The 12696-nt window shown below is 63.7% G+C and overlaps 1 protein-coding gene across 1 annotated transcript in view; it reads right to left on the bottom strand.

The window, feature by feature from the left end:
- IL12RB1 (interleukin 12 receptor subunit beta 1) overlaps window positions 1-12021 on the bottom strand; it is a 14535-nt gene extending 2514 nt beyond the window's left edge. Inside the window, exons 1-8 of the mRNA XM_015886803.2 lie at window positions 11601-12021; window positions 10957-11074; window positions 10681-10850; window positions 10460-10614; window positions 10318-10363; window positions 10112-10222; window positions 9962-10044; window positions 9649-9865 (exon numbers count right to left, since the gene is read on the bottom strand). Of these exons, the coding sequence (XP_015742289.1) occupies window positions 9649-9865; window positions 9962-10044; window positions 10112-10222; window positions 10318-10363; window positions 10460-10614; window positions 10681-10850; window positions 10957-11074; window positions 11601-11667 (967 nt within the window). The 5' untranslated portion in view covers window positions 11668-12021. The remainder of the gene's footprint in view (window positions 1-9648; window positions 9866-9961; window positions 10045-10111; window positions 10223-10317; window positions 10364-10459; window positions 10615-10680; window positions 10851-10956; window positions 11075-11600) is intronic.
- Between the last annotated feature and the right edge of the window lie 675 nt (window positions 12022-12696).

Genomic DNA, 12696 nt, shown 5'->3' with positions numbered 1-12696 from the left:
TGTAGAGAGGAGAGGAGGAAGGAGTTTAGCGAGCAGGAGAGGATGAGGCAGTTTCCAGGAACCGCAGGAGATGCCGAGAGGAGAGGGAAGGCCACGGTAGAACGCGAGGGAAGGCAGAAGCGTAGCAGGTACGCTACGCTGTGAGCTCGAGGAGAGGGGAGAGCGAGGAATGCACGGAGAGGTACGAGGAGACCGGAGTGCGGCTACGAAGCTAGAGTGTAGCAGGAACGCTAGATATACTTAGTACGCATGTGCACGAGCGATGTACGGGCTCTCCCCCCTTCCCGCTCCCCTCTCCCCTCACCGCATGCTTTCACTCTCTTACATCCTCCGCGTCCTACCTGCCGTCATCAGAGTCCCCTTCCTGTCCTTTCTGCTTGCGCGTTCCTTCTCCTTTGGGGTACTCTGACTTGCGGCCGCCGTCGGCTGTGCGGTTGCTCGGCCGCTCCAATCACATACATATAGTTGTTATCACTAACGGATAGATCATGCGGTACGGGCGCATGGCTGTTGCAAAGGTGTTGCGGGCGTGTGTGCGGTGACCGATTAAAGCGGAAGACAGCTTCGCTCAGGTGGATATGGGTGGGGACCGGGTGGATTCCTTTGGGAAGGTAGGCCGAAGTAGGGGACACGCTTGTATCATATAAGCGAGCTCGTTGATGGGAAGACTCACGAGCTGCCGCGGACTGGTTACGCCACAATCAGCTGAGTGTACTCGTGAATATTGATCGTAAGTTTCCTGGTTCGCGTCCTCGCGCTGCCAGCTCGATCTCATACGTCGGATGCCACCTTCGCCAGAGCGTAGATGATATGCTACTGCCGGGAGACAGTACCCTACGCATGGGAGCACTCAGGGCGGCCCAGCCTGCTCACGCGAGATCCGGTCCCCCTCGGCACATCGCTGCACTTCCGGCATGTAGGATGCAAGTGGTAGGATGACGGTCCACCTTGTGCCGCACGGGAGCGGCTGCGTCCGGCGGACCGAGCGGTGTCCTATCGCCTTGCGGGGGTCGCCTCAGAGTGCTTGGGCCATTCCCGAGCCGTACGCCTAGAGAGAGGGCTATATATCCTGCATCATGACGCTCACCTCATTGAATGGTCGCCAGCCCATGCTCCTGCCAGCTAGCCTTCTGCCTCCTCTCTGTTCTGCCTCATGCTCCTTCCCTCTCCCGAGCCCTGTCGCCAGCCGTGACAGCTCTCAGATTGACGGGGCCCCCAGATGCTCAGTCCGATCGCTCTATGGGAGGCCCACAGCTGATGAAAATGCAAACCTCTTCAGGCTACCGCAGAGCTGTCAGGGGTCGCGGACCGTTAGGGGTCTGCGCTGCCCGTCTTGCGCCGGGACGGGCGTAGCCAATGGCCGCACGCAGCTGTGGGCGTTCCTCCAGGGATGTGAAGATGGACTGTGCTCCAGTCCGCAATGCGCCAGTGGCCATGCGATGTGGCCAGTTGGCCCGGGCCTAGGTGCTTGCAACTGCAACCGGTCGGACGGAGAAGGCGAGAGTAGGAGTAGGAGTGTGCATGGTACCGGATGGACTGCGACGGAGCTAAGTCCCGGACCTCGAGAGGTTGCGCTATGCCGTCAGCTAGGTTCAGCACGCAGCGTCACCCACATCTTGGGAGATCTGGTGCGGGGAGGTGGACGGCACACCGCAGATGCAGTTTCCCGAGTCCCAGCGAGGCCTACCCTAGACCGCGCTAGGCCGCGAGGGGAGGAGCCATCCCAGATCATACCGGCAGCCGGGGCGGAGACATTCAGGACAGGGTCACGTGCTCCTCATCGCTCACCTGGGCTTCGGCGGGGCTCTCAACTCATCACCTGTGGACGGAGAATGCTCGCGGACAGGGGTCCATTGGGGTGAATGGGGGCTCGATTGCTTGGGAGCACGACCTGGGTCGTAGATGTTGTTGTGGACTTTTATGCGGGGCGGGGGTAGGCGGGTTGGTCCTATATGCTCCCGTCGACCCCGGTCGCATCCGGGGTGGCTGGGATCACGCACAGCGCGAGCGGTAAGGAGGCCTCCCCACTCCGCTATGCGCGGCGGCCGCGCGCCGCTTCACCCAAGGTGCGTGAGTCAACTGCACGTTTGTCGGCCGTTACTCGGGCTAGGGCGGCAGAGCAGACTCGCAGTAGAGTGTGTCCGCAGTGAAGCTGTTGTTGTGAAGGAGCCAATCTCCATGGACGGCGCACCCACCCCTAGCCGCGCGCATAGCCCACCAGGCTGTGGCTGACGCAATCACGCCACGCCCTGGTCTAGCAACCGGCGTCAGCACTGGCACCCTGGCTCAACCAATGCTGCACACGTGGTTTGATGTTTGGGCGCAGCGCTACCACGTCGCTGTCCCCATCGGTGCCTCCACCCTACGGCCGATGGTGTTCGGGTGTGGACATAGAGCGCTTTGATGCGTACCTGGCCTTCAGGCATTGGAAAGCACCTGGGGTGAATGTGCCGGATCTGGTGCCGCTGGCTACATCTGGCTTCTCGCTCGGGGGTCAATTCCGTAGCTAGAGACAGCGCCCTCCACACCGTGGTGCAACGGAGGCACTGGGAACCGCGTGTCCCCGCTGTGGGGCCAACTGTCCGGCGCGCATCGCTTGCCTCTCGTGGTGCGGACTACGGTGCCCCGAAGGTCACCCTAAGGAAGCGACGACGACGATAGTGACGGTGGTGGCGTGCCCCAACAGCTTGGGGGCCGTTGGGGCGGTGTGCCAGGGCCACGGTGAACCGCGGGCCCGGGGGAGCGTCGATCGGGTGAAAGCAGTGAGAGCCGAAGGGGGGGTAACGGGGTATACCTGTGTGTGGGTGGGAGCTGCAAACTCCTGGGATTCTGCGCTGGGGGAATACGGGGGGTACAGCAGGACTGAGCGTTGACCGTGTAGAGGCTCAAAGTAGGGGAAAGTGGCGGTACAGGGGACGGCCTAGTTGGGAGGCCAGAGGTGCTCACATCCTCCGCAGTCCCTGCGAGGCTCTTGAGTGGCCCAACCCGGTAAACCCGCTAGCTCGAGCGGAGCTCACACAGCATGAGGCCCATATCCACGGCGAGGGAGGGCAGGCGTCATAGAGAAGGCCGAGGCAGAGGGTCTGGGGCATGAGGCCTCAGCCACTCAATCTTGAGCGTAGGGGCCCTCGGCCCTAGCATGTGCGCCTTCCCGTTTAGAACACGGGCCAGGCTATGGACTTGACCTACTCGTCAAAGATGCGGATGCAGGAGAAGCGAGCACTATAGAATCTTCTATGGAGCGAGTGAGTGCAGGTGCATATCACGCGATCTCAGTTATCGGGCGCTGGCCGGGACAACCCACCTGAACAACAATGCACTTCTGGGTGCTCTGCCACACAGGCTCTGCCCTACCGAGAGGAGAGAGCCACCTCATCTACCGCTAGCGCGCGTGGCGAGACGAGCCTCGGCACCCACCCAGCCCGAGGCTATCAACTCCTCATGCCCAGGCGAGGACTCATGCCCGCGCCGACCGCGACTACCCTACACGCGCGGCTTAAAACTCTAACATCGTTGGAGACACCTCCTCGTGCTGTAGTTCTCGGCATGGCCAGACACGCATACTCACGCCTCCGCGGCCCGAGCGCGGACGGCGCCACAGCAACCTAGCCGGAGCAGAAAAGCCTCAAGACACGGCCCCAGGGGAGCCGAAAGCCACCGTTCCCTCCGGTTCGCTGCACCACTTCTCTCACCTCATCGTGCGCCGCACCCTCGCACCCGGGTGGGTCCCCCCACGCAATCTGCCGTGCCCGTGCGGGAGCCATGGTGCTCTCGAGCGTGCCGGAGGGCCGCTGATTCGAACACGGTTAGTGCGGACGGGAGTGCTTCTTCGTTGGACAAACACACAAAGGGAGAGAGATAAGCCGATTCCTAAGTCATGGGTTCCTGCCCTGTACGGTTCGCCGACCCGCCTACAATCGACAGGTGGGCAGGACACGGCCGCGCCAACGCGGAGCCACTCATACCTCGCGCATGAGCCGCCGTATGAGCACACGGTATAAGCAGAAGAGGTGCATACTGGGCCTCTGCTTTTCGTCTTGGAGTGGTTTCCCTCTTGCTCGATGTTGTTCTCCGGCTCTATCTTCTTTATCCACCGCTGGTTGAGCAAAATGAACTGTCACATGGGTTTGAGATGAGGTGCGAGCACACAACACGCGGGACCACTCTTCCGACCCTCGCTCGCGGTCTGCCGTATCTCCTCTTTGCCGTGAACTCCAGGCAGCTGATGGAGCGCTCCCACAGAAAACAGGGCCTGCTTTCCTCGGAGCCCACTAGGAGCCCAGGTGACCACCCTCCCCCAAAGGTGCAAAACATCTCAACGAGGTGGGCCGCGCACCTCAGGCCAGGCATACAACCGCCCGCACTTGACCCCACACACAGCGCTGCGCAAGATAAACTACGGCGCACGTGTGATGAAGCCCGACGGGGTCGGCGGAGCCGGGTGGCACCGAGCAACAAGAAGCGCCGTTGTCCCACTGAAAGTGTCCCTTGTGCGACGATCCGCGTGGGGAACAGCGGTGGTGGAGGCTGAGAAGGGGCGGCTGGTGACCCTCAACTCACCGCTTGTGGGCGCACCACTCAGGCCCTGAAGGCTCTTAGAGCAGCGAAGTATATGTGTCCAAACCGGGCACTGTTGCCGAAACCGTAGGCTGTCGGCTAAAACACCCGAGGATGCGGGAGGGATGTAAAAAGCGAAGCGGTTGGATGCCATATGCCGAGTTGTGTTGGACACCAAACCGCCAGGCGTGCCATTGAAAGCCCTGGGAGCTGTGCCGGAGTGCCCACGACATGGTAGCCCTACACCCGACCAGGCCAGAGCTCGCCTAAGGCCACGTGGACGCGTTTATCTGGCTGTCCAAACTTGCATGCCAGTGTTGCCAAATCTCGCATGACGATGCCATAAGACTGAGACGCACGAAGCCCTGGAGAGCCTTTTTCCGTAGAAGCCCTCCAAGAGCATCTGCACAGCCCCGGGGAGCGTGGTGAATGGAAGCTGAGCCGCCTGAAAGGAAAGCGGCCTGCACGCACTATACCCACCAACCGAACACACAACCAAGGCTGTGCGATGCCGATACCCACAATGGACAGCCAGTGGCCTGGCTCGACGCGTGCATGACTACAAACAGAACACAGCACTGTGTCTCGTAGTTCGGTGCCAAAGGAGAGGTGCCAGCCACAAAACCTCATCGACCAATGAGCCTAGTGAACGCCTGGCGCAACTGCCGCGCCGACGGTGGGACATCGCACCTGGGCGGTGCAGCGAGACGGTATCCGGCCAGGGCATGCCCGTCCTGATGAGCCGGTAGCGCGCGGGCACGTGCGTTATCACGAGTTGGGGGGCTAGCCGCCACCTCGCAATGCTGCGGTGCTCCACCAGGGGAGAGGAAGGGATCTCCGTGCTTCGCCCGCCCCCGGCCCGGGCTCAGAGCCGAGGGGGTGTGCGGGCTCACGCGCAACTCGGGGGTCGGTGGTACGCGCCGTCAGGGGGCCGCTTGGGCTGGCCCTGTGGGCTCGGCGTGCTGCGCCGAAGGACCCGCCACACCACCGCGGCGCCACCACGGGAGCCGAGGAGAGGTGCATGGGGGGGAGCTTTAGGCTGCCATGGAGGAACGGTAGAGGGCCTTAGGGGAACGTCCGAGGGAGCGGGGGGCGGGAGACAAGTGGGAGCGTACGCCCATGCCAGGGACAGCTGCGGGGTGGAGTCGCCTGAGCGGGGGTCATGGGGGGCGGCTGAGGGTGCCGTTGAGAAGCATCACCAGGGTGGAGACTCGGACGGGGTGGAGAGTAGTAGCTGCAGCGTCGGACAGGGGTCCTGTAGCGCGTTGAGGGGGGTCGAGCAGGGCCGCTCGCGCGCGGCGAACACTTGTGTGTCTGGTGTGCTCCTGTGGGGGTGTGAGGTGTGGTGTGTTGTGCGTGGCTGCAAGGGTTGCCGTGCCTATGCGTCAGTGTGTATGTGCGTGTCGCCCAGGGGAGCGGGTGGCCGATGGCTCGTGCGGGACGCACAAAAGGGCGCGCTGTCACTCAGGGCCTGTGGCGAGCCGCGCGAGGGGTGAGGCAGGGAGAGCCGTTGAGGGCCGCGGGATCAACAGGCGGCTGCGCACACGACGCGCGGCCGCGACGCCTCGGGGTGACAGAGGTTAGTCGGTCGGCGGGGCGCGGTGACTGGCGGGCGCACGGGCCGCCGTGGCCACGGGGGGGCTCTTGAGCCCAGGTGGGGTATCCGTGGTGAGCATGATACTGGACCCCCCAACCCAGTGGTACCTTCCTTGGGCACACCCATCATTCTGATCCGAAGCGAAGAGCCACTGTCGATGGGTTTGTAGCAGCGGACGCCACCAAAATATGTGTCTCACGAGAGGCCTGCGCCAAGGCCTCTCCATGCATCCCTGGCCCCGAGTGGGATGAAGGGGCAACAGCACAGAAACCCCAGCACGGGAGACACCAGGAAAGTAAAGAAAAACCAAGAACACAGCAGCGCTCCCGTCGCATCCTATCTGCGTCCTATCTGGGCAGGGAACTCCTCACCGACGGCGCATGTCACGCTGCCCGTAGGGTCACCACACCTCAAGCCCCCATCAGCTACTCCTCTGGGCTCTGCGGCCTTTGTACTCCAAGAACCGGAGTCGGGGCCACTTGCCGACGGGGTCTCTCTAGGGGGCACAGGGCGCGCCGCATGCGGGGGCTACTGCTGAGCCCGAAGTCCCTGTGCCGATTTATTGCTCGGGCCTGACGCGTCAGAGCAATGCCAGATAACACTTTCTGCCAGAGCAGCCGGAAATTGTTAGTCGTGGAGCGCGGCCCTCCTCCGCGCGGGCCGTCTGAGCTCGTCGTGCTGTCCTGACCAGCACGTGAGAGGGCGCGGGGGAGAAGCGGCACAGTGACATTAATCCGGGAGTTCTGTTGGGTCCTTGCGTGGCAGCGCTGACGCTAGCATGGTATTGGCATGAAACTGCACGGTGTGGGGGGCAGAACGGGACGGCAGCTATGAGACAAGCCAACACACAACAGAGAACGGCTTGCTATGCTACGCTACAACGAGACCGACCGTAGCGTTAGCTGTATGGGAGGTATGGTCCCCTTGGTGGGGGACAGCAAGCAGGCGCGGAGAGGTCCTGACAGGAGCAACGGAGACCGTGTTACGGGTCGCGCGGAGGGCATCCTGCTCAAGCGGACAGACCAACTCTGCGCTGCGCTGAGGGGTGACGGATCCGCGCTGCTGCACTCGGGGCACGGGCCGACAGCGAACCGCGGGGCGCGATGCTCCACACTGTACTCGCCCTTACCACCCCGGCCAAGCCATGACGCAGCGCCCCATTTCACGGCCCCACCAGCACCTGCCCCGCCACCGCACACCCCGAGCGGGGTGCGCACCCGCTGCCCGCACATACACGGTGCCTACCTCCGGGCCGTGGATCGTCCATCCTTTGTTTGTCAGGGGCGATGGGCTGCCTGCTGTCTCACTCTGCGTTGTCGCGTTGCTGCGTCCCCGCGTCACCTGGTCAACCGGGGCCATCGGGAGCCGAGCCGCAGCCGTACCAACCGCAGCGGCATGTCCTACAGAGCGGTCAAGGCGGGGCATGAGCGCGAGGGTCCCCCGCTGCGTGGGCCTGGAGGGGCCTCCCCCTGCTCCCTCCCCGGGGTATAGCGCACGAACGACGTCGCCTTCACAGCGGAGCCGGGCTCCAACCACGGCGTGCGTTGACTCCGCGGTGGGTAAAAAGAATATCCTGGCATGCTGCTTCCCACAGTTATGTGGGCCGGTCCGCGCAGCCGCAGTCAACAGATCGAGCACGAGGCGCTCAGCCGATGAGGACATACTCACCACACTCCACCGCCTGAAACACAAGCGACCGCCACGCTCGGGGTCGACCACACACCCCGCATCATCCCCTCGCTCGCGCGCCATAGCACTACTGCTCGCATGGCCCGACTTACAGCACGTGTAGGTGTGTGTCATACCGGCTCAATCGCGAGGCTGCGAGGGGGGTTCTCGTGATGCCTGGGCGACACGCTGCGCATCTCTAGTCGAAAGCACTGTCCCTCCCACCAACCCGGGCGCCACACCTGCGAGCAATTAAGCCTCTGGGAAGTGCGAAATCCGTATCGCGCACAGATCCAACACAGCTGCTGTCATGGGCACCCTGGGGAACCGAAGAGAGGCGACACGCCCGCGCGGGCGGCGGCCATCCACCGCCGTCGCCGCCAGGCGCTAGCACTTTCGCCGTCGGCCACCTCCGGATGTCCTACCACCACACACAACCATGAGGCCCCCACCCAAGCGCCCACGCCAGCAACCCACCAGCCACACCGCGGGCTGAGGAGGGCGTATCCTTGTGCTTGCACCACCCCTCGGGACTGGGCGAGACGCCGCACGGCGTACTCTTTGGAGCTCGCGCACTGCAGCGGGCGTCGATTTGTTTGCTTGTTCTCGCTTGCAGAAGGAGCTGACCCGCCCGCGCGGGGAAGAGCCGTGAGTCTGCGGAGCTGCCAACCGCCGTGCGGACGGCGCCTTGTCACCCCCCGCGTGGCGGACTGCGCCTTGCCCTGCGACCTGCGCCTTCGGCGCGGCCCAGGTCTCACCGGTGCCGAAGGACGCCCCAGCAGTATGGGCAGTCCCTCAGATAGCTTTAACTCTTGATGCCATGTATGCTCGCTGGGACTATACCTAGACTCAGCGAGCTCATCAAGGCGGGTCGTTGACTCAGAGCGCCCGCGACATGGCAGGCTGGTACACTGCGCGCGCGTACGGTGACCACGTTGCCTAGCAAAGGGCCACTGGTGGGGTGAAGGATAGCGGAGTAGCGAAGTGTGCTCCGGGGGCTTGGGGTGCCCCACGCAGGACTCAGGTGTCCGCCGCACCACGAGCACAGGGCTCGGCCCCTCCATGAACAGGCCGGGTCTCGCTGACTGAGTGCTGTTCATGGGGTGAGTGGGGGGTTGTACTGGGGTGGGCTGCGAGCCTCTTATGCGGGTGTGGGGCACGTGACCGGGTGTGATCGACACTAGCCACCACAGGGGGTTAGTGCGCTGCGGGCTGTTAGCTGGGCGCGTACCGGAGCTTGTATTGGGCCGTTCCCGTGGTAGCACCAAGCGCTGCAGCGTATAGGCTCTCGCGGTGATATATCAGGAGGCAGATGCGGTGGTGGCCGCCTGAGACAGGCACGTCTGCGGCACGATCGCCGCGTGTGCCTGGCGACTGGAGGGGCTACGCCTCGACCGCCCCGCTGTATGAGACCGTGGGCGTGACAACGACGCCGAACGCGGAGGAGATATATTACACCGAGTTGTGTTTCTTGTATATTGAGCCGGGTGGTAGCCGACGCCGGCTAACCGAACGTACCGGGGTGTGGCTGGAAGCGGTAAACCGACACCGCAGCTGGGTGATGCTCGAGCGGTAGACCCACCCACACGAACCGTACCGGGGTGGGGCCGATTCGGGGTGAGCCCTGCGAGATTGCGACCGGTAGGCCTCTGGCTGGCCCAGAGGTGCCCGAGCTGCAGCTCGAGTCCGTGCCAAGCGAGGATTTTCCTGCGAGACCGTACCGATCGTGCGGGGAGGAGAGGAGAGGAGAGGAGAGGAGAGGAGAGGAGAGGAGAGGGCGATGCTGCGCTAAAGAGCCTCGTCCTTTCTGTGGCCCCTTTGGGTACCTGTGCGCTGCTCCGCCTCCACGTGCAGTCGCCGTGCAGGGCTGGTTCCTGCAGCGTTGGTGGCCGTCAGCTCGATCTCATACGCGGCCCCGCAGAGCGTGATGTTGTACTCGGTCTCCTCCGGCCCCAGCACCACCTCGTCCCCCTCGGCACAGCTGCACTCCGGCATGTAGGAGTGCAGAGTGTAGGTGACGTCCCCTTGTGCCGCACGGGAGCGCTGCGTGGGGACAGCGGTGTCAATGCTGCGGGGTGCTCAGAGTGCTTTGGGCCATCCCAGCCGTACCCTACAACAGCTACATCCCCCCTGCCCTACCTGCCAGCCCAGCTGCAGCAGCCTCTGCCCATTTCTCCCGAGCTGTCCCAGCCTGAAGCTCAGTGAGGGGCCCTCCAGGATCTCTATGGGAGGAGTGATGCACTCACACCAGGTGCAGGGAGGTGAGGTCCCTCCCGGCACGGTGCTCACCCTCAGGGATGAAGATGGATGTGCTCCAGTCGCTCCAGTGGCTGCTCCAGTGCTGTGTCCTGTGCCTGAACTGCACCTCGAAGGCAGCGGTTCCCCCCAGCTCGCAGGTCACTGCAGCACATTGGGTCAGTGGTGGTGAGGCAACACCCCCAGGATGAGTTTGTCCCCCCACCCTGACCCTGAGCATCCCATAGGGCGAAACAGACCTGGGTCATCCTCTCCATCCTCACCCTTCCCTGTCTCACACATCACCTGTGGAGAGAATGGTGGGACCAGCCATTGGGTGATGGTGATGCTGACCTGGGTGCAGTGGTGGATGGGGGGGGGGGGTCTCCTTGATCCCCTCACCTGCATCCAGCTGTGGTCACCCACCCGGCGGAATCGAGCCTCCCTGTACGGCGGCGGCCGCTCCCCATGGTGACACTGCGGCCTCGGCAGCCACAGCTGCAGGCGCCCATTGGCTTTAGTGAAGGGCATCCCATGGGGAGGGGGATCCAGCTTCACTGCGGGGACAGCACAGCTGTGGTGACCATCACCCCCCCCTGCCCTGCCCAACCCCCAGCACTCACCTGCCTCACCAAAGTGCAGTGTGATGTTGGGGCTGCGCTCCACGTGCTGTCCCCATCGTGCCTCCACCCAGGCCGTGGTGTTGGTGTGGACATAGACTTTGTACTGCTTCAGGGTGAGCACCGGGGTGATGCCCGCATTGTGCCGCTGGCACAGCTGCCGGCTCACGTAGCTGCAGGGAAAGCACTCACCCGTGGTGCACAGCAGTGGCACCGTGTCCCCTGTGTGCCCCAGTGTCCCCCATGTTCTCCTGGTGGGACACAGTGCCCCCGACTCACCAGAGCACGAGGATGTAGGTGGTGCTGCCAGTGGGGCCGTGGGGTGGCCAGGAGCAGGTGAAGGGGCCGGAGCTGCAGCGCCTGAAGCAGGAGAGCCCAGGGGGGGGATCGGGGGCACCTGTGTGTGGGGAGTCAAACCTGGGCTTGTGGGGGATCGGGGTAACGGAGCTGCCTTGACCTGGGGTCATGGGGATGGGGAAGGGGCCAGGGGCCAGAGGTGCTCCATCTCCCAGCTCCCTGCAGGGCCCTCTTGAGCCCCCCCGGTACCACTGCGACTCCACATGACCCACATCAGCCAGAGGCGGCTCAGAGGCCATGCAGAGGGTGGGTGGGCTCAGCCAGCATTGGACCCGTGGGCCTCCGGCACCGGGATGGCCTTGTTTAGCAGGCAGCACTGCACCGCACAATGGGGCAGAGATAGAATCTCTATAGCAGTGGTGCAGTGATTCCCACCCCAAATGCCCTCTTCTCCCACAGCTCTGCCCACCAGCACCACCCGAACCTCATCCCGCTGCCGTGCACCGTGCCCCCATCCCGCATCACCTCCATCCGCAGCCACTATATCTCCCTACGCGACTCCCTTATCGCCCCTTATCACATCAGCGAAACCCTCTGTGCTTATCTCCCATTGCCGCAGCACTCACCGCCCCGCGCCGGCAGCGCCAGCACCAGCAGCAGCCACGGCAGCACCGGGACCCCTCGGTGCTCCATCCTCACCACGTCCCCCCCCCGTGGGGTCCCCCCAGCTCTGCCCCCGCGGCCTCTTCCTCCGCTGCCGGGAGCGGCTGTTGCCGGTATCGGCGCGTGCTTCTCTTGGACCAAAACCAAAAGAGAAAGCAGCGTTTTCTGCCTCCCTCTGTGCCCGCACACCCGCCCCAGCGCTGCCAGAAGAGCAAGGTAAGCAGAAGAGGTGTCGGGCTGCTTTTTTGGGATGGTTTTTTTTCTGCTTTCTTTTCCCTTTTTCTGTTTTTGGCAACCCCCACATCTTCACCTCGACGCGCTGCCCGTATTTGGTGAATCAGGAGCTGTGAGGTCAGGGCTGCTCCCGGCAGAGCCCTGTGACCCCCAGTGCACATCGATCCCCCCCCCCAGGCCACAACAAAGCCCCACTGAGACACAGGGCGCAGCGTCACCGGGCGCCGTGTGACCGCGGGCGGCGGAGCCGGGTGGCACCGAGCACAGAGCGCCGTTGTCCCCACTGAAAATGTCCCCTTGTGCGACGATCCGCGTGGGGACAGCGGTGGTGGAGGCTGAGAAGGGGCGGCTGTGACCCCTCAGCCCACCGCTGTGGGCGCACACTCAGCCCTGAGGCTCTTAGAGCAGCGAGTTGTGCCAAACCGGGCTGTGCCAAACCGAGCTGTGCTAAACCGAGCTGTGCTAAACCGAGCTGTGCCAAATCGAGTTGTGCCAAACCGAGCTGTGCCAAACCGAGCTGTGCCGTGCCACGCTGTGCCAAACGAGGCTGTGCTGCACTGGGCCGTATTGTGCCAAACTGAGCCGTGCCAAACTGAGCCGTGCCAAACTGAGCCGTGCCATTCCCCACACCAAACCAAGCTGTGCCGTGCCGTACTGTGCCAATGAAGCCGTGCTGTGCCGTGCTGCTCCAAACCACACCGCGCTGTTCTGTGTTGTGCCAAACTAAGCTGTGCCAAACCAGGCCAGGCCATGCCGCATGCCGTGCTGCCCTGACCTGTGCCGAGCCGAGCCGGGCAGTGCTGCGCTGTGCCGTGCGGTGCCGCA

This window comes from Coturnix japonica, chromosome 28 (genome assembly GCF_001577835.2).
Source record: "Coturnix japonica isolate 7356 chromosome 28, Coturnix japonica 2.1, whole genome shotgun sequence".
In the NCBI taxonomy this organism is placed as follows: domain Eukaryota; kingdom Metazoa; phylum Chordata; class Aves; order Galliformes; family Phasianidae; genus Coturnix; species Coturnix japonica.
Note: the sequence above shows the minus strand (reverse complement) of the source record. Positions and strands in the feature narration are given on the sequence as shown.